This window comes from Nomascus leucogenys, chromosome 8, assembly GCF_006542625.1.
Source record: "Nomascus leucogenys isolate Asia chromosome 8, Asia_NLE_v1, whole genome shotgun sequence".
In the NCBI taxonomy this organism is placed as follows: Eukaryota; Metazoa; Chordata; class Mammalia; order Primates; family Hylobatidae; genus Nomascus; species Nomascus leucogenys.
The window spans coordinates 80,693,158-80,714,295 of record NC_044388.1 but is presented as its reverse complement, the minus strand read 5'-3'; the positions used below and the strand labels follow the sequence as shown (position 1 = coordinate 80,714,295).

Genomic DNA, 21,138 nt, shown 5'->3' with positions numbered 1-21,138 from the left:
GGTGGAGGCCATATCGGTATAACGCTCTCACAAGCCCTCAGTTTTCCATAGGAAAAGTGGTGGCGCAATTCCGCGAGTATCTCAGCGCCCAGTGCAGGGTGCTTCCAATCAAGGGCCCCACGGAGGGAGCTGTAGTTCCAGCCCGCCGGGAGTCCAAGCTGTCAGCTCCCACCGGACCAAACCAGCAGTGTCCGAGGTCAGGGACTGAGAAGACCGGTTTCTGCTTGGTGTTTTGCAACGTCACCCGCCTCCCAGACCGCCACCCCAGACTAGTTATTTATAGGGTCCAGCCCCTCCTCCTAAGTTACAGCCTTTAGTTAGAAATGCCCAAGCTGCGGGAAAGTGGGCGTGCCCGGCCATGCCCCTCTCCCCCGGGGGCTGGGCAAGACTCTGAGGTTTCATTGCTTTTCTTTTATTTTCTTTTATTTTTATATTTATTTATTTTTGAGTTTCGTTCTTGTTGCCCAGGCTGGAGTACAATGGCACGATCTCGGCTCACTGCAACCTCCGCCTCCCGGGTTCAAGCAATTCTCCTGCCTCAACCTCCCAAGTAGCTGGGATTACAGGCACGTGCCACCGCGCCTGGCTAATTTTGTATTTTTAGTAGAGACAGAGTTTCACCATGTTGGTCAGGCTGGTCTCAAACTCCTGACCTCAGGTGATCTACCTGCCTCGGCCTCCCAAAGTGCTGGGATTACAAGCGTGGGCCACCGCGTCCGGTCTTATTTTATTTTTTTGAGAGAGGGTCTCGCTCTGTCGCCCAGGCTGGAGTGCAGTGGCGTGAACATAGCTCACTGCAGCCTCAATGTCCTTGGTTCAAGCTATCCCCTCCCGCCTCAGGCTCCTGAGTAACTTGGACCACATGTGTGTGCCACCATACCCTGCTAATTTTTAAATTTTTTTGTAGAGAAGGGGTCTTCTTATGTTGCCCCAGCTGGTATCGAATTCCTGGGCTCAAGTGATCCTTCTGCCTCAGCCTCCCAAAGTGCTGAGATTACAGGTGTGAGCCACTGCACCCAGCTGGTTTCATATCAATTTGATGCAGAAATAAAAATACTGAAGATCACAGAGATTTTAGAATGGCCCTTTCTCGCTCCCTGAGGGGCAGAGAAACAGGGCTTTGTTTTGCAACTTGAAATTTCTTTGTCATGAGACCCTCCAAAATTATGTTTTGACCAGTTGGACTTGGAATTGGACTTGACCCCTTGTGCAGCAAGGGTGTCTGAGCACAGAGAGGCTTTTGGGAGGCTGTGATGGGGCTCCTGGAAGCAGAGATCCAGAGCTTTGGGTGTAGGGATAGGGCTTTGACTGTGGAAGGAAGGATTCTGGGTCCTCTGATGAGTGGGAGGGCATCTAAGTTTGGGAGCATACTGAAGAAATGTTAGCTGGAGGGTCTTCGTGGGGTGGAAAGTAGATGGCTCCTGCCTGCATTGCAGGGTGGACCCATCCGTTTGGGCTCTGGGATTCACGGGAGGAGGACAGCAGCTGCATATAAGGCTACTGTTCTGTGTCAGGAGGGCACTCAGGGATGTACTGAGATGATGGGGTTGGAAGGGCCCAGGGAAGGGTGACTTTGAGAAAAATTGCATCTCAGTTGAAGGGGTTTGTTAGAGGCCTGAGTGACTGGCCCTTCACTTCCAGATCCTGCTGGGTAAGGACACAGGAGGCAGGCTTTGGGGGCGAAGAGTTTATTTATTGCTCTGCCCCCGTGGCCCAGCAAGCCCAGGCTCTACCAGCAACGATAGTCGGGATAGGTCTCAGACACGAACTCAGGATGGATAACATAGTTGTTTCTCTGGGGACCACCAGACTTCTTGAAGTGACTTGTGTCCCATCTACAGGAAGAGATGGGTCAGCCCTTTTGGATCCTCGTATGTCAAAGTGAATATCTGACTCCAGTTTGCAATGCTAACCTTATCCCTACACTTTGCCTATAGCACTGACCTTGGGTTCCAATACTGACCTTCTGACCTTAGAACTGTTAAGTTGCTGATACCCAATATTTCCTCCTTAACATCGACTTCTTACTCGTTACTTCAAGTTCTGAACCAACGCCTTTGGCTGTAAGCCCACTGCCAACCTGTAACCCCTTCAATACTGGCCTCCTAACCCTCTCCTAAGGTCCTCTGTCCTTACCACCTTTGACCGCTCCATTGCACTAGCTCCCCCTGGTGGTATGTGCCTGTCAGTGCACCGCGGAGCGTTCTCATCCTATCTACCAGCCATCCTCCCCCAGCCCCGTCTCTCCAAGCCTTCAGGGTGCGTGTGCAAATGAGTGTGCGCGCGTTAGACTTACCTAAGGTTCGGATATGGGTAGTATGACGGCGGGGGAGTTGTAACAGCACACTGCATTCCGGGCCGGTGCTCGTAGGGAGGTACACATCTGGAGAAGGAGGAAGCCGCGAGCAGGGAGTGGTTAGGCCTTTTGACTCTCAACCCCCGATTTAGACCAAGTCCCTGGGCGGCGCTTCAGGTGTCCGTCCCAAGGCTCGGAAATCCTCCTGTCCTTCTTCCTCACCCATCAAAACCCCCACTGCAGCACCGACTCGGGAACCCCCCTTGGAAGACTCCCGGCAGGGCCTCATTTCTGCCATTGAGGGAAGAGCGCTTGCACCCTGGGGAAGGTCGGGTTCCGGGCGTTGAGGACCTGGAACCACCGGATCCCCGCCACTGGACAGCAATTTCTCCAGCACTAGGACGAGGCATCGTTTCTGAGCTTCCTAGAGGCTCAGACACTTTCCCACTACCCTATGCCCTTGAGAGGGATAAGACTCAGTCTTGCACAATGAATCAGGCTCTCTCGGCCTGGAGGGGGCGGGGGATCACTATGGACCCCCACTGCACAGCTCTCTGGGCTAACGCGGACAAAGTTCTCCCGGGCTTGGCTGCCGCCTGGTGCAGGACGAATGCCGAACTGCAGTCTGGGCTCCAGCTGTGCGCTCGGGCCTCAGTTTTCTTAGCAGTAACACGCGAGGGTGCCTACCTCCGCAGGTGGTGCGGGATCCGAGGAGGCCAGGGCCATTCTGGTAAAGTGGTCACCATTTCCCGGCTCACGTAGCCCCCAGGAATGACCGCACCCACTACCGACGGTGACGGGGGACCAGCAAGGGAGGACATTTTTCTGAGAACGCAGGGCACTCCACAGGCTAGAACCTGCGTCTCTAGGGCCAGGAGTCCAGGAAAGGGGGCAGGGCCAAGGAGATGGGGGAAGAGGATGCGACTGATGTGCGGGGTTTCTTCCTCAGAAACCCTCTGGCGGGACCTCCAGAGCATATAGAGAGGCCAGGTTGACCTTGAGCCCAGTTTGAGAGGGACAGGGGTTGGGCACTTGGAGTAACCTTCGTGCTGGTTCTCCCGCCTCAGTTGTTAGTTCAGGCCTTGGAGCCCGAGGGCGGGACATGGCGGGGCCTCGAGAGCGTGCAGCGCGGGGCTAGAGCAGGCTGGGGGTCTGCACGGAGGCTGGCCGGGCTGGAAGGGGGCGGGGTTCTGGGGCGGGGCTTGTGTGGGGTGGAGCCCCGCTGAGGCAGGCGGAGCCCTGCGAACCTTACAGTCGGTTGCTCCTGGCACCAAGGCCGCAGGCGGCGGTCGGTGCAGGGCGCCCCGCTGGCGTAGTAGTCCATCCCGCGCAGACAGTAGTGGCGGCCCGAGCAAGCACTTTCGTAACCATGGAAAGGCAGGCGGCCGGGCAGCGAGTCCACGCACCCGCATCGGGGCGTGATCCGCGGCAGCTGCTGGTTCCGCGACAGTGAGTTCAGCATGTTCACCATCACTTCGCGCTCTGCGCCCGCGGGTCCCCAGCGCAGGAGACCCAAAGACGATGCACAGGGATGGGAAGAGGCCGGGTCACGGACAGAGTGAGGCGGAGACAAAAGCCGAGACGGATAGATTCAAGGTTCCACCCTCTCCAGGACCCTCGGCCTCCTCCCCGTCCTTCAGGTACCCGTCTCGCCCTCCTCCTGGCCTTCCCCAACCCTCTCCACCCGTTCTTTCCAACGCCCCACTACCACTCTTTACCGTAGGCATTGAGCCGCTCCGGCTTAGGAGGGCATTCCAAGGGCATTCCTCGAACTGCTGTCTCCATCCCGGCCTCCTGGAAGCGGCACACATGCTACCTCAAGCTCTGACCTGGCAGAGCTGCTCCCTTTTAGGGGTCCTCCCAGAACACCCAGACCTATCACCACGCCGCACCTTCTCCCGCCCTTCAGCAACTCCCCACCTCTCCAGGGCTCTGTGTTGGCGGCTGTCGCCGGGCAACGCGTTTACACCGCCTACAGGGGCGGGGTGGGGTGGGAAGGGCTGAAGATGGATGGGGTTTGGCTCCTGGGCCTGTGACAACCCTGTTTCAGCGTTTGCCTTTGATTTTACCCCTCTTTGTCTAGCTGACTCTGTTTAGCTGTGTCTGGGTGTCTCTCTAATAGGGGGTTTTCAATATTGCTTGTCCATTCCGTGGAGAACTTGTGAAAGATTCTGATTCTTGAGGAAGTTCTAATTCAGAAGGGTTCCGTCAACCCAGGGTCAGCCATCAGTCTGCAGTTAAGAGCCCCGGCTCTGGTTTTGGGTCCTCTCAGGTGCCCTTGAGTTTGCGGCCGTGGCTGGACCTTCTCCTATGTCCTCGGAAGACTCTCCTGTATCTGCACTGCTATTGAGTAGCCTTGGTCTTTCTCCTTCCGTCTGTGCTCACATCACAAAGGAGGAGAAGGTGGAGCAGGGAGATTCATTGTATCGCTGACTCCTTGGCTAGCCCCAGTATCACAGAGGCCAGACTATATTGGGGAGGGGCCAGCTGGCAAGCTTCGGAAAGGTAGTATATCAAGGAGTGCACACCAGCCATGTCCCTACAGAGCCCAGCCAGGGATTGGGGCCCAGGGCACCCAATCCCCAGAGACTGAGAGCCAGGGGCCTAGCACAGCCCCACTTTTGGGTTCCGTTTTCAACTAAAAAAATTCAAACCCGGCCAGGTGCAGTGGCTCAGGCCGGTAATCCCAGCACTTTAGGAGGCCGACGCAGGTGGATCACTTGAGGCCAGGAGTCCAAGACCAGCCTGGCCAACATGGCAAGATCCCCGTCTCTACTAACAATACAAAAATTAGCCAGATGTGATGGCGCATGCCTGTAATCCCAGCTGCTCGGGAGTGTGAGGCAGCAGAATTGCTTGAACCCAGGAGGCGGAGGTTGCAGTGAGCCAAGATTGCGCCACTGCGCTCCAGCCTGGGTGATAGAGTGAGACTCTATCTAAAAAAAAAAAAAAAAAAAAAAAAAAGCAAAAAATACAAACTCTAATTATTTCACAGAAGGGGAAGAGCCCTGGGGCATTCGTTGGGAAAGCAATGAGGACCTAATGGTGAAATATCAGTCACTGTGGTTTGGGAGGTGGTGGGGTATGCATGTCCCAGTCCCCAGGCATCTGTGCTGGGTGCAACAGATACCTTAGGCAGCCGAGGAAGGTAGGTGGTATACTTGTTGCAGCAGCTGCTGTTGTAAGGTTCCATCCTCCATGTGTTGTACCGGTCACTGCCCAGGTAGTTTGGGCTGCATTTGTCTGCTGGATAATAGGGGTGGAGATGTCAAATAGTGTTACTTCTTACTCTACTCCAGGATCTGAGATCCCCTACATGTTTCTCTTCCGATTCCCAGCACGAAGCTGACCCTCACAGACTGTCCTCAAGCCAGACTCCAAGCCCAGCCGGGCCTACACTTGTCTTAAACACTGAGATGCAGCCCATGTCCCACCTAAGGCAACCTTCTGAGTTTAGTCTGGATCCACTGTGCCAGCCACTTTTCATCCTGCCACTACCCTTTTTGAATCACCCAGCCTGGACAAGGGGCCTCTTCCCAATTCCTCCCTCTCTCTTATCTTCTACTCTAGGCTCTAAGGTTTGCCTGTTCTGCCTCCTTCAAAATCACTCGAATCTGGCCAGGCAAGGTGGCTCATGCCTGTAATCCTAGCACTTTGGGAGGCCAGAGCAGGCAGATCACTTGAGGTCAGGAGTTCGAGACCAGCCTGGCCAACATGACAAAATCCTGTCTCTACTAAAATACAAAAATTAGTTGGGCATGGTTGGTGTGCGCCTGTAAACCCAGCTACTCAGGGGGCTGAGGCATGAGAATCGCTCAAACCAGGGAGGCAGAGGTTTCAGTGAGCCGAGGTCATGCCACTGCACTCCAGCCTGGGTGACAGATCAAGACTCAGTCTCAATAAATAAATAAATAAATAACTTGAATCTACTTCCTCTTCCAGTGCCCCATGATCTCACTTCCATATCTTCGCAGCACCTTAACCAGGAGACAATATAATGTCTTGGTTAATAGATACCTATCCTGCAGATAGACTGCTTGTGTTTAAATTTCAGTTTTGCAATTATTATCTGTGTGACCCTGACCGAGTTAATTAATTTTGATGTGTCTCGGTTTCTCCAACTTTAAAATGGGGATAATAGTACTATTTACTTCACAGGGTTGCTGTGAGGTTTAAATGAGTTAGTATATGTAAGACATTTAGAATGATGCTTGGCACATAAAAAACTATTATGATTATTCTACTGTTATCCTTGCCTCACCTTTGAAATCCTATAATCCAGCCTTGACATAGCAGCTGTGGTACTTTTTCACAAATGAAAATTTGACCAAGACACTCTCCTACTTAAAACCCTATAGGGTTTGTCCACCTTAGCCCCCAGTCACCTAAGCCTGTCCTACAAGGCCCTCCATGATCCAACAGTCTGAAAGAATACATATGCGAGATGGTGTGGAGGAAGTCCTAGCAAAAGCAGCTGTGTGAGGGGAGGGGTGGAGTGCTGGGATTTGGAGTTCGGGGATGGCGGTTTGCACATACTGAAACAGGTGTTTGGGGACATCCAGGTCAAGATGACTATAAGCATATGAAGAAGAGTGGAATTCTGGTGAGAGGACAAATCTGGAAATTAGGATTTGAAGCTGTCAGTAATTAAAGCCTTGTGTTAAATCAAATGGCCTTGGAGGAGAAGCAAGGGGAGAAGGGGGTACAGGATAACACCCCGAGGAACCCCATGTTTCCATGGTGGATGCACAGGAAAAGGAGGAATCAGAGAAGCTGAGGAGGAAGTTGTTTCAGGAAGTAGAGTGTGGTCATAGCGTGTGTGCTGGAGGATTAACATACAAAACAACATCAACAACAAAACAAGTAGAGAGTGGTCAGAAGAGTGCACTTCATTGGTCTAGGAGGGTAAAGGTCTCAGAGGGTAAAGACTGCAGAGTCCTGTGGATTTGGTAATCAGAGCCACGCAAGAGCAATTTATTGTTTCATCATAGGAGATGCACATTCCCAACTTCCACTGGGAATTCTCAGTCCATTCAACAAAGACTTATGAAGCCTGGCGCTGTGCTCGATGGAGGGGCACAGCTGTGAATAAGACCAGACTTGGCTCTTTCCGAATGTACAGCCAGACAGATTATAGACATCCAAGCAAATGAGAAAGACAGTTTCTCATAAGGTATAAGAATGGGTGAGGAAATAGAGACAGTGAGTATGGACCATGTTTCCAAGAACCTAGGCTATTGAGGAGAGGAGCAAGAGATAATTTTTAGTTGGGAAGAAACTAGAGAAGGTTCCAGGTTGAGGGAAAGAGGTGTGGTGGGGCAGAGGGATGCAGGAGAGATGGAGGGAGCTGATGGGAGCAGGGTGGCTGGGAAGATGGGAGGAGATGGCATCTGGAATGCACTTGGAGGGATCTGTCTGTGGGAGGTTAATCCTTTCTCCACCTCTCTAAGGATGGGACCCAGGGCCCTTCCAGCTTTTTTTTTTCCACCGACAAGAACCCCAAAAAGTAGGGCCTAGGTCATCTCCTCTAGGGCCAGGGTCAGGTCAGGTGGTTGGGAGTGGGGGGTGATTAGGGAAGAAATCTAGGTCATGGGTGGAGATAAAGTTGACATAGAATCAGGATGAAGGCTGGGCATGGTGGCTCATGCCTGTAATCCCAGCACTTTGGGAGGCTGAGGCGGGCTGATCACCTGAGGTCAGAAGTTCGAGACCAGCCTGGCCAACATGGTGAAACCCCATCTCTACTGAAAATACAAAAATTAGCTGGGCCTAGTCGCACATGCCCGTAGTCCCAGCTACTCAGGAGGCTGAGGTAGGAAAATCACTTGAACTTGGGAGGTGGAAGTGGGTTGCAATGAGCTGAGATCATGCCATTGCACATTGCACCCAGATGGGCAACAAGAGCGAAACTCCGTCTCAAAAAAAAAAAAAAAAGAATCAGGATGGAGGTCACGATCTAGGTGGTTGGGTTCAGGTTGGGGGTCATTTTAGGGGTCAGCAAAGGGTGAGGCCTACCTTCCTCTTGAGAAAGCCAGTACTTCTCAGGCAAGTAGGGGTGGCCTGATATGGACCCCCTATAAGTGTAGTCCTGTACGGCACATTTGGCCATCTTCTGCAGGGCTTCAGGATCCACATGTCTCTCCATGGTATGAGTCAGACCCTGGGCAAGGGGAAAGGGGAGAAGTGGTTAGGGGCACAGAGACCCCAGCCCTGGGGTCTTGCTGGAACTAGATCCAGCCTCTCTTGAGGTCAGCCCAGGTGGGTTTCCCAACCCCCCTCCCCATGTCAGAGGGATTCCCATGCTAGCCTTGGCTCCTCTGCACAGTTCTCTTGTCTGAATCACCCTTTCCTCCTTTCTTTTCATCCAAGGCTGGGGCTTGGAGCCAAGCGGTGGCCTTACGTCAGAGTAGTTTTCCGACTTTCTCATTTCTGCCATTTCCTGGTGGGGAGCTCATGAAGGTCAGAGCTACATAGACCTGTCCTTTTTCTCCTAGACTATATGCTGCCTGGGAGCAGGGCCGGGTCTCTGCCAACAGTGCATCAGGCCCCAGTCTCAGAAAAGAGGGATACCCTGGGAGCTGGCTGCCTTATGTAGTTGTCTTGGACAGGAAAGGCTCTCTGGGAATCTAGCATCTTAAAGAAAATGAAGGACAGTGCTAGAGGGGCACCCACTTTAAAATGTAATTCCCGGCTGGGCGTGGTGGCTCATACCTGTAATCCTAGCCCTTTGGGAGGCCGAGGCGGGCGGATCACGAGGTCAAGAGATGGAGACTACCCTGGCCAACATAGTGAAACCCTGTCTCTACTAAAAATACAAAAATTAGCTGGGCGTGGTGGCGAGCACCTATAGTCCCAGCTACTCGGGAGGCTGAGGCAGGAGAATCAACCCAGGAGGGAGAGGTTGCAGTGAGCTGAGATTGTGCAACTGCACTCCAGCCTGGCGACAGAGCAAGACTTCGTCTCAAAAAAAAAAAAGTAATTTCCTGACTGCAGCCTGTCCCTGATTCTGCTGTGGCTCTGGCCCTGACACCAGTTGTTGCCTTTGACCCTGACCTTCAATTTGGCCTGGTCTTCATCCTACCTTGACAGTTTTCCTGTTCTTTGTCCAGGCCCTGGGCCCCTCTGCTTTTTGCGGTTCACCTTAACTTACCCTGTCACTTCTTGTCTGACTAGATCTGTGAAGCCTGGATCAGGGCCTCCCTACGGGGCCCCTTTTTCCTCAGCTGAGGGCTGAATGACAAGTTAGTTGTAGACCCACAGGTATCTGCAGGCAGCTGGTCTGAAAAGGCAGCTGGGTCACAGGGGTGGGACACCCAGCAAAGTCAGATAGGGCTTCTTCCTCATAACGGGCAGTGAGGTGCTGGGACAGTGATGCTATCACCCACACTTGATCCTTATGATTTTTTTTTTTTGAGACAAAGTCTCACTCTGCCACCCAGGCTGAAGTGCAGTGATACCATCATGGCTGCAGCCCTAACCTCCCAGGCTCAAGTGATCCTCCCGCCTCAGCCTCCCAGGCATGTGCACCACACCTGGCTAATTTTTGTATTTTTCATAGAGATGGAGTTTCACCATGTTGCCTAGGCTGGTCTTGAACTCCTGGACTCAAGGGATCTTCCCACCTTGGCTTCCCAAAGTGCTGGGATTACAGGCATGAGCCACCACACCTGGCCCTTCTCTTGGCCAAGGCTGAGACCTGGTTGCTCCAAGTGCTCCAACCATCCTCAAAACCTCTCTGCTCAGGGGCTTCTGGGATCGACTGTGCCCAGCTGACATTGTTCTGTGAGCAGATCCTGCACAGCCACACTTCTATGTGGGTGGAGGGCAGAATGTGGGAGATGTGGGTACATGGGTCCCGTGACTCAGCATTTCTCCGAGCTTTACACACACACATACACACACACACACACCCCTGTGTACCCAGATACACCCATAGATGCACATATAGGTGTATATTCATACATACACACTCAGATACACCCACTTACACACTAAACACAGATACACGCACACAAACAAAACAGTCATTTAGAAGAATTCATAGACATCATCAATTTTTCTGTTAGATGCTTTCCTCAGATGTTTCCTCTTTGTCTGCTCCTGTTGATAAGTAGGAGATTATAAAAGCTTATTGAAGGCTTTGAGCTGTGTGTGGGCTTTGTCCACCATCAGCATCACTGTAGGATGATCTCGTTGGACAATATTTTGCAAACTCTAATGTCAATATCTGTAGGTCTTTCCTCTTGGCTGATGAGATTCTTCAGAAAAGACTCCTTCAACCTTTGGCCTGAGGGTAATGACTTAGCTGCCAGTGTTCTGAGAATCCAGGGCTGAAGATTGCGCTGGAGATTTTAGCATTCAGTATATGGAGGTTCACTTGTTTTCAAAACGGTAACCTGTCCTCAATTGGTATCCCCAGTCCTGAGGTCCTTGCCAAAAATTAGTCTCCTGACTTTAGCAGAGACAGAGGTGGGCAGTTACTCTGTGGCATGAAATAGAAGGGGTGATTAGTGAGTTTAACTGCTTTTTTTTTTTTTTTTTAGATGGAGTTTCGCTCTTCTCATGCAGGCTGGAGTGCAATGGCGCAATCTTGGCTCACTGCAACCTCTGCCTGCCGGGTTCAAGTGATTCTCCTGCCTCAGCCTCCCAAGTAGCTGGGATTACAGGCGCCTGCCACCACGCCCGGCTAATTTTTTTTTTTTTTTTTTGTATTTTTAGTGGAGATGGGGTTTCACCATGTTGGCCAGGCTGGTCTCTTAAACTCCTGACCTCAGGTGGTCCGCCCACCTCAGCCTCCCAAAGTACTGGGATTACAGGCGTGAGCCACCCCACCTGGCCTAACTGCTTCTTAACAGCTTTCAAATAATCCTTATTTTTGCCTTGGTCCTGTCCCATCCTCAGTTCCAGAGAAGCCTAGGATTACCAGTTCCTGAGCCTTTTGAAAATTTTGAAAAGTTGAATTATGGCTTGGCTTTTCCATTGCTGGCTTTAGATTCAGCTTTCTCAGATCTGCTAAGTCAGTTACTACTTATTTATCATCTTTTCCAGCTTCCAAATTTGTGTTGCCATTGCCTCTTCCTTCTCACTCTCTTCGTGAGTTTATCTCTTAAATATTCATTTACTGTAGTTTTAGAGGGGTTTTAGGAGGGAGTCAAAATATGTGTTCAATTTTAACCAATAGAATTATAATTCTTTATATATTCTGTATATTAGTCCTTTACTATTGGCACCTATACATGTTGCAAATATCTTTTCTGTTTGTGGCTTCTGTCTTTACATTTCTTTTCTCTCTCTCTCTTTTTTTTTTTTTTTTTTTTTTTTTGGGACAGGGTCTCACTGTTGCCCAGGCTGGAGTGCAGTGGCACAATCACAGTTCACTGCAGTCTCTACCTCCTGGGCTAAAGCTATCCTCTTGCCTTAGCCTACCAAGTAGCTGGGATTACAGGTGCACACCATCACACCCAGCTGATTTTTTTTTTAATTTGTTTATAGAGATGATGTTTCCCTGTGTTGTCCAGGGTGGTCTTGAACTCCTGAGCTCAAGTGATCCTCCTGCCTTAGACTCCCAAAGAACAGGTGTGAACCATTGCACCTGGCTTTTACTTTTCTTTATAGTGTCTTGATGAACCTCTTCTTGTGTGGTCAGTGCTTTCTGTGAATTATTTAAGAAATTCATCCATACTCTCAGATAATGGAGACAATGTTCTGTATTTCCTTGTAAACACAAAACAGTTTTACTTTCTGTATTTAATCTGTCAGGAGTTTGGATAACTCATCTTTAAGTGTGTTACAGCTATTTCTTGAACTTTTGTCCTTCTCTATAAATTTAAAAAAGTTTGTTGAAGCCTTCAAAAAATCCTGTTGGGATTTTAATTAGTAACTGGGACTACAGGCACACACTACCATGCCCTGCCAATTTTTTTATTTTTGGTAGAGATGAGGTTTCACCATATTGTCCAGGCTGGTCTTGAACTCCTGAGTTCAAGCAATCTGCCTGCCTCAGCCTCCGAAAGTGCTGAGAACTGCGCCCGGTGGCACTGAATCTTTATGATAGTAACTCTTCCCATTTGTGAGCATGTTATATCTCTCCATTTATTTAAGTATTTTTTAAAAAGTATTCAATAAAGTTTTATAATATTATCCATACAGTTTTACATACATCGTTAGATTTATTTCTAATTATCTTTATTTTTTGATGCTAGAATGATGTATATTTTAAAAATTATGCTTCCTAAATATTTGCTTGTGTTAAGAAATGTGATTGACTTTTAATATTTATCCAATTATTCTAACAATGTGTGTAGATTCTTTTTTTTTTTTTTTTAAGACTAGTCCAGCACACTAGTGAGAAGGAGACAAAGAGTGGAACAAGGAGTTTGATCTGTAACTGACTGTGAAAAATCAATTGAGATAACTCACTACCTTGGACCAGCCAATTTGTAGTTTCTATATATGCAGTTGTATTATCTGCAAATAATGACAATTTTGTTTTTTCCTTTCCTATTCTTATATCTTTTTACTTTTTTTGTGTGTGTGTGGTGTCCTTGCCAGGACCTCCAGTACAATGCTGAATAGAAGTAGTGAACATCCGGCCGGGCGCGGTGGCTCACGCCTGTAATCCCAGCACTTTGGGAGGCCGAGGTGGGCGGATCACGAGGTCAGGAGATCGAGACCATCCTGGCTAACATGGTGAAACCCTGCCTCTACTAAAAATACAAAAAATTAGCCGGGCGTGGTGGTGGGTGCCTGTAGTCCCAGCAACTTGGGAGGCTGAGGCAGGAGAATGGCGTGAACCCGGGAGGCCAAGCTTGCAGTGAGCCGAGATTGTGCCACTGCACTCCAGCCTGGGTGACACAGCAAGACTCCATCTCAAAAAAAAAAAAAAAAGTAGTGAACATCCTTGCCTTGATTCCAATTTTTAAAAGAATGCTTCTAACACTTATTCAGAATAATGTTGGCTGTATATTTTTGGTATATATTTTTTATCAGGTTATATTTGCTAAGTTTTTCTTTTTTAGTTATAAATGGGTAATAAATTTTAGTAACTGCTATTTCTGCATCTTTTTTTAATGGCTTTATTGAGGTATAATTTACATACCATAAATTTCGCTCAAAGTGTACAGTTCAAGAATTTTTAATAAGATCTCATGTCCATTTCTGCATATTTTGAAATGATCTTGTGGTTTTTTCTTGAATCTGTTAATGTGATGAATGATATTTATTTTTCTAATGTTAAACCATCCTTGCATTTATGAAATAAATACAATATAACCATCATAAATTATTTTTTATACACTACCGGATACGGTTTTCTAGTACTTTATTTAGAATTTTTGCTTTTGTATTTATGAGTGAATTGGCCTGTATACTTTTATTTTCTTATACACTTTTGATTAATTTTTTTTGCGGGCTTAAGCGATCCTCCTGCTTCAGCCTCTGCAGCAGCTGGGACCATAGGTGCGTGCCACCACACCTGGCTAATTTTTAAATTTTTTTGTAGAGACAGGGTCTCGCTATGTTGCCCAGGCTGGTCTTGAACTCCTGGGCTCAAGCAATCCTCCTGCCTCAGCCTCCCAAAGTGCTAGGGTTACAGGTGTGAGCCACTGTACCTGGCCTTCTTTATTAATTTTGTATCAAAGTTATGCTGGGTTCATAGAATGAGTTAGGAATTATCCTCTTTTTTTCTGTTCTCTGACAGAGTTTGTATAAGACAACTGAACAGTTGAGGAATGTAACTGTTTATCTATGCTGGGTGTTTTCTTTGTGGAAAGTTTTCAAATTACTGGTTTAATTTTTTGAATCGTTATAGGAGCATTCAGATTTTTTCCAATTCTTGAACTGGTTTGGCAAGTTTTATTTTTCTTGTGTTTGTCCATTTGTTTTCAATTTTATTAGCATAAAGTTGTTCAGAACATTCTCTTACTTTTATTTTCTTCTACATCCATTGTTAGACCCTTCTTTTATTTGTCTGTGCCTTGTTTTTCTTAATTCTCTAGAGATTTGTCTATTTTATGAGCCTCATCAAAGAAACAACTTTTCCCTGTTCATCTTGTTGAATCTTTGCTTTCTAGTTTAACTTTTGCTCTTATTTTCATTATCTCCATTCTTCTATTTTTTTTTTACATTTATTCTTTTCCCCATAAGTTGTTAGGTTTGATGCTCAGGTCATTTATGTTTCACATTTTTTTAGAAAAGGATTTAGGGATATAGGTTTTCCTCTACAGCTTTTATTGTACCCCACAAGTTTTGATATGCAGTCTTTTCAGTTCTGAGTATATTTCCATTTGTTTTGATTTCTTATTTGACCCATTATTTAGAATGGTGTTTTTCAAAATTTTAAACTTACAAAGGATTTTGGTTATCTTTTTGTTGTTGATCTGTAATTTTATTACATTGAGGTTAGAGACAGTTATTTGGCATGATGTCAATCTTTGAATTCTGTTTATGTTTGTTTTATAAGCTAGTACTTGGTCAACTTTTATCATGTTCCTTGTATGTTTAAATCTGTAGTTGTTGGGTTCAGGGTTTTATTTATGTTAAATAAATCAAGTATACTAATTATATTGCAAGAGTTTTAGATCTTTACTTTTTTTGGGGGGTCGGGGATGTCTGCTTAACCAATAAGTAATTGTAGTGTGTTACAATCTAATATGGTATATTTTGCCAATTTATCCATCTGGTAATTCTTTATTTTTATTTTAAAAAAATTTTGTAGAGATGATATCTTGCTTTGTTGCTCAGGCTGGCATGGTTTTTTTTTTTTTTTTTTTTTTGAGACAAGGTCTCACTCTGTCACCCAGGCTGGAGCACAGTGGTGTGATCATGGCTCGTTGCAGCCTCAAACTCCTGGGCTCAAGCCATCTTCCTGTCTCAGTTTCCTGAGTATAGGCACACATCATCACACCCAGCTAATTTTTAAATTTTTTTGTAGAGTTGGGGTCTTGTTATGTTGTCCAGGCTGGTCCTAAACTCCTGGGCTCAAATGATCCTCCTACCTGGGCCTCCCAAAGTGCTAGAATTACAGGTCCTTCTATTAATTCTATTAGGCCAATACAAGTTTGTAATTATAATATCTTCCTGGTGAATTGAAACTTTGTCATTTATGTAGTGATCCACCTAAAAACTGTTTGTGTGTGTGTGTGTGTGTGTGTGTGTTTAATCTGAAAATCTCTTTTGTCTGTTATTTTTTAGCTTACTCACTTTTTTGTTATTGTATCCATATCAGTCAAATTTGGATCAGAGAAACCACTTTTAGTGATATAGCATAAGGGATTTACTTGAGAGATAAGACTTTACACAATTGTGGATACTGGTTAAGAACTCTGCAAAGCTGTTGTCTTTGCATCCATTTTTAAGCCTGAAGTCAGTGGCTGGCATCAGGAAGGAGAACTGGACATGAAGTGGGGAAGAGCAAGGACAAACTGGAACTCATGAGGAGGACAAAGTTGAATTAACATCTGTCTCATTGCCTACAACACTGATGATACGGATGGCCTTCAGGACAAGCTGGTGCCCTTTGCCATGGAATTGTACATACACCTGGCCCAGGACCCAGAGAGGCTGAAGGAGATCCAGTGGGAGCTAGAGGAGTTGTGGCCAAATGCTGCTCTATGGCAATAAGGTGAACTACTAAGTCAGCAACATTGTGCATAAGCTGCCACAGTGCTTGGTACCCCACATCACTCTTCAGAGGGTAAAAATGGCTGTTCTTTCATTTATGCTTTCCAAATATCATGCAGATTTCTCTCATGGCCAATTAGGAAACATTTAGGAAAGGGAATTCTTGCAAGTATAGTTCCAGCTAGTTAACAGTACAAAATTATAATATCTTATGCTCTCTTTAGAACAATGGGAGAATCTAGGAACACCTAACTCTGTCCTGTTCCAACTTAAATGATAGTTTTCTAATATTTTTGTTCTTCCTTTAAATATAACAAATTAAAAGCCATTATAATTATTTTCTATAGATAATGTTTGCTTAAATTTACCTCATGTTTATCAGTTCCTTACCATTCCTTCTTGCGTCTCAGACTTTCCTTCTGTGATCATTTTCCTTCTCCCCAGAGTATATCCTTTAGAATTTCCCTTATTGTATATAGACCTGATGGTAATAAACATTTTCATTTTTGTTTTCCTGTAAATGTCTTATCTTTCCTTAGCTTTTGAAAGGATGACACTTCGAAAATTTTTTTTCTTTGTCTGCTTTTAAGGTCATCTCTTAAGCTGGTGAACTGCAGTTTCATTGTGAGGTGCCTAACTGTGGAATTTCTTCTATTTTTTTTCTCTCTTTGTGGATTCATTTATTTTGTTAGTTCTGGGAAATTCTGAGCCTTTTTCTTTTTAGATAATGACTGTTCTTTATGCTCTTTCCTTCTGAGATTCCCATTAGATGTGTGTGGGATCTTCTCATTCTGTCTTTCATATCATTTAATGTTTCTTTCATATTTTCATCTCTTTGTCTCTCTGTGCTGCGTTCTGGGAAAATTCTTTCAGTCTATTTTTCATTTCACTGGACTTTTCAGCTGTGTTGACTCTACTCTTTAATCCACCTGCTGAGTTTTTGGTTTAGCAAATAATTTTTCATTTCTAAAAATTCTATTCAGTTCCTTTTTACATTTGTCTACTCATTTTTAATAATCTCTTATTGCTTGCTTATTTTAATGATTTCATATTTTTAGTTATTTTTATTTTTTAAATAGAGACAAGGTCTCACTATGTTGCCCAGGCTAGTCTTGAACTCTTGGCCTCAAGTGATCTTCCTGTCTCAGCCTTCCAAAGTGCTGGGATTACTACAGGCGTGAGCCACTATGCCTGGCCAGATTTCACATTTTTAAAAAAATCATAATTACTCTATATTATTATTATTATTTTTTGAGATGGAGTCTCACTCTGTCGCCCAGGCTGGAGTGCAGTGGCACGATCTTGGCTCACTGCAAGCTCTGCTTTCTGGGTTCACGCCATTCTCCTGCCTCAGCCTCCCGATTAGCTGGGACTACAGGCATCCACCACCATGCCCAGCTAATTTTTTGTATTTTTAGTAGAGACGGGGTTTCACCGTGTTAGCCAGGATGGTCTCGATCTCCTGACCTCATGATCTACCTGCCTTGGCCTCCCAAAGTGCTGGGATTACAGGTGCGAGCCACTGCACCTGGCCCAATTATTCTATATTATTTAACTGTTAATTCTAATATCCGAAATTCTTGGGAGTTTAAGTTTATTGTTTGTTGTTTGTTGTGTCTGCAGATTCTGTAATATGGTGGTTTGTTTTCTTTTATCTCTTATTGTGAGCTCATGTTTAATTGGCCATTCTTCAAAGGATACCTGGAAACCTACATTGAGAATGTTTACCGCCATTGAAGATAAATATTCATGGTGTGTGTGTGTGTGTGTGTGTGTGTGTGTGTGTGTGTGTGCGTGTGTTGGGGGGCAGAGACATGGAACTTTCTGGTTAAGTTTAGAATTTACAGATTTAATTCCTGTATCTTTCAGCTAGTTTAAGGCTTAAATGCCTGTTTATAGTGCTAATAATGGCATTTGTCCTCAGGACAATCCTGTCTTCGTAACTATACTTACCACTCATCTCCATGAGAGTCCAACACGAAATAAAAATTAATTTTTATTCAGAACTTAAGTTGTTTCGAAGCAACAGGGCCCTTCAGAGTTTCTAGACCACCATACTGCCAAAAGCAGAAGCCTTTCCTTCATTCTTTTTTTTTTTTTTTTTTTTAAGAGACAGGGCCTTGCTCTGTCATCCAGGCTGGAGTAAAGTGGTGTGATCAAGGCTCACTGCAGCCTCAACCTCCTGTGCTCAAGTGATTCTATCTCAGCCTCCCGAGTAGCTGGGACTATGGGCACATGCCACTGCACCTGGCTAATCTTTGTATTTTTGGTAGAGACAGGATTTCACCATGATGCCCAGGCTGCTCTTGAACTCATAGGCTCAAGCAATCTATCTTCCTGTCTGCCTCAACCTCCCAAAGTGCTTGGATTACAGGCGTGAGACACCATGCCTGGCTTTTCCTTCATTCTTAATACCACTGCTATCTGACTTTCGCTCCTCGCCATTCATTGAAGCTGTCTGGCTAAGTTACCAGGAGTTACTACATCCAAGAGATTTCTTTCTCTGTCACTAACACTTGACACTGATCTTTGTCTAATAACGCTGTCTTTATTGGTTTATCTTTGATTTTCCTCCTAGTTCTCTGGCAATAATTCTCTGTCTTCTTTTATGGCTTTCTTCCTTTACCTACCCTTAAATATTTATATTCTCCAAAGTTATGTCCTTGGTCATTTTCTCTCTCTTCTTTGGCAATTTCATCTCTTCCTATGACTTCACCCACCATTTATATGATGATGACTTCAAGATCTCTATCTATAATCCAGACCTCTTTCCTTTGCTTCAGATATGTATATCTAACTACTTGCCAAACATCTTTTCCTGAATATCCTCAAATATTTTTGTTCTAAAATGAACTCCAAATCTCTAATCTGCTATCCCAAACCTCAGTTGATAGCATTAGCATTCCTCCAGTTGCCACAGCCAAAAACTCAAGGGTCAACCTAATCTCTCCCCTTACCATCCAGATGGTGACCAAAATCCATTCATCTACTTTTTAAAATTCCCTTCTATTGAGTATGGAGTCAGGTACTCTCATATTTTACTTGTGGAAATGTAAATTATTACAACCCTTACTTATTATGGCAATTTGAGGTATATAGCAAAAGTTTTAAAAATGTGTAAATCCTTTCTCCCAATTTCATGTCTAGTAATTTATTCTAAGGGAATAATTGGAAATGTGTACAAAGATACATGTATAAGAATGATTATACTAGCAAAATTTTGTAAAGTACCTAAATTTTCAATAAGATTCCTTAAATAAACCATTTGTAATAAATTTTATTTATTTTTATAATAAACAATATTTGCTTCCTGAAAGGGCATACAATAATACATTAACAATGGTTATTTTAGGTAGTAGGATTTTAGACCTTTTTTCTTTGTGCTTCTCTGAGTTATCCGCATTTTCTACATTAAGCGTATATTTATTTTGTAGTTAGACAAAAGAAATTATTTAAAAAATTCTCTCCTATTCAACAAATTCCTTTTTTCATTGTGACAATCTCCTTATCTCCCACCTACATCCTCCTTCCTCATCTTTCACCCCTCGCTGGCCTTCCTGCCCTCAACCCCAGCCTGTGCAGTTCCCTGACACTGTGGCCAGAGTGGCCTAACTCACAATTGAACCATGACTCTCCCTCCCAGGTTCAAAAACCTGGAGCCTTATGTCCACGCTCCACAACATAGCCAGAGAGCCCTTCTTGGTCTGCAGACTCCTCTCTCACCCAAGGACTAAACTTTCCTGCTCTAACAGTTTCAGTTTCTGGTAGGTCCCTGCCCACAGGCTGCCTTTTCTCATGACTCTCTTCTGCTGGAAGCCTCCTTCTCCAGGATCCCTCAGTAGATCTGCCCTTCAGGTTGGGCAGTGCTCTCCCTTTTCTGGCTCTCCACTTCTGCTGGTGCATGTTCCACATTGGCCAACTCTACTTTGTTCACTTGTTTGCGGTGAGCTCCTCAAAGGCAAGGTCTGGCCCTTCCCTTTTGTATCCTGGGTTGCCTACAGATGAAGATACTCAGCAAAGTTGGATGGTACACACAGATAAATTCTCTTAGGCAGAGTCACAGTTAGACTCACAGATTTCCTCCCACCTGGCCACCAATCTTCAAGCACAGACACAAGGAAACTGTGATACATACACATAAAGGCATGCATATAGGACAGTTTCCGGCATATTCCACAGGCAGCCTCAGGGCCTTTGCACTTTCTGATCACTCGTCTGGAACTTTCAGCTCTTCTATTCTTTCAGGTCTTCATGTGGCTAGTTCTATCTCATCTTTCCAGTCTCAGTTTATTGTCACCTTGAGAGAGGGTTTTCCATGACCTAAGTAGCCCTCCCTTTCCATTCCCACTTCCACTACTCTGTTTATTTCCTTTACAGTATTTTTGAAGAATTTATAAAACTCATGTTTATTTCTTGTTTATTATCTGCCTGTTCCTACTTTCTACCCTAATGTAATTCCATGAAGGCAGGATTTTGTGCTATTTTACATACCATTGTAAATTCTGTGCCTAGGTAAATGAATAAAGCACACACATACACAGAGCTACAAATAATTACAAACACACATTGCCAGGCATCCAGACTGGCCATACGCTCTGGCCTGCCCCTCCCCACCAATCTCCCACTTACCGGAGTCAGAAACTTGTTGGCTTCCCAGGCACACAGAGGTGGGTCCTTATAGACCTCCTTGATGGAGGTGGGAGCCCTGTAGGAGTCACTGTAGGTACTGATAGGGGTCCTGGTCTTACGGGAGAACAGGAACATGGTGTGGTCTTGGAGATGCCGTGGTGGGCTCTACCTGTCAAGGGCTTCTGCTGGACATCAGTGGCCACCCTTCCCCTAGACAGGCCACACCTCCAGCCTGGCAGGTGCCCCTAGCTGCTATAATCCCCTCCTGCAGAGGATCTCTCAGCTTCCTTCCCCAACAGCCTTCCTGCTCCCACCCCACAATGATGCCCCCTCTAGGATGGGCACTGCCCATTGTGATATCACCTGGCTCAGCCCCATCCCTGGGAAGGTGAGGAGGTCTAATTCCCTCCCTGCTCCTGACCCCCTCATGCCTCAAGCCTATCAAAAGAGCCCAATTTCTAAGAGTTCAGAGGGCCTCTGGAGATCTTCTAGGTCAGGCTTCTCACTGTTGGAGAGAAACAGAGGTTCGGAGGGGTTGTGACTCACCCAGGGTCATGCAGCAGGTCAGTGGCATGTCTGGGAACCCACAGGTG

At 45.9% G+C, this 21,138-nt stretch overlaps 1 protein-coding gene across 5 annotated transcripts; it reads right to left on the bottom strand.

The window, feature by feature from the left end:
• Window positions 1–1,672: 1,672 nt before the first annotated feature.
• Window positions 1,673–21,082, bottom strand: C8H9orf24 (chromosome 8 C9orf24 homolog). 5 transcript variants are annotated; one of them, XM_030817562.1, is made up of 7 exons: window positions 20,546–21,082; window positions 8,312–8,456; window positions 5,427–5,542; window positions 4,015–4,090; window positions 3,544–3,778; window positions 2,297–2,383; window positions 1,673–1,835 (listed from the first exon to the last, which is right to left on the bottom strand). In XM_030817562.1, exons 1-7 carry the CDS (start codon window positions 20,678–20,680, stop codon window positions 1,730–1,732), a joined length of 900 nt encoding a protein of 299 aa, XP_030673422.1. In that variant the 5' UTR covers window positions 20,681–21,082; the 3' UTR covers window positions 1,673–1,729. The 5 variants fall into 5 exon arrangements, with proteins under 5 accessions (XP_030673422.1, XP_030673423.1, XP_030673420.1 ...); XM_030817563.1 differs by having other exon boundaries at window positions 3,549–3,778; XM_030817560.1 differs by lacking the exons at window positions 5,427–5,542; window positions 8,312–8,456; window positions 20,546–21,082 and adding an exon at window positions 4,217–4,243.
• Window positions 21,083–21,138: the final 56 nt, after the last annotated feature.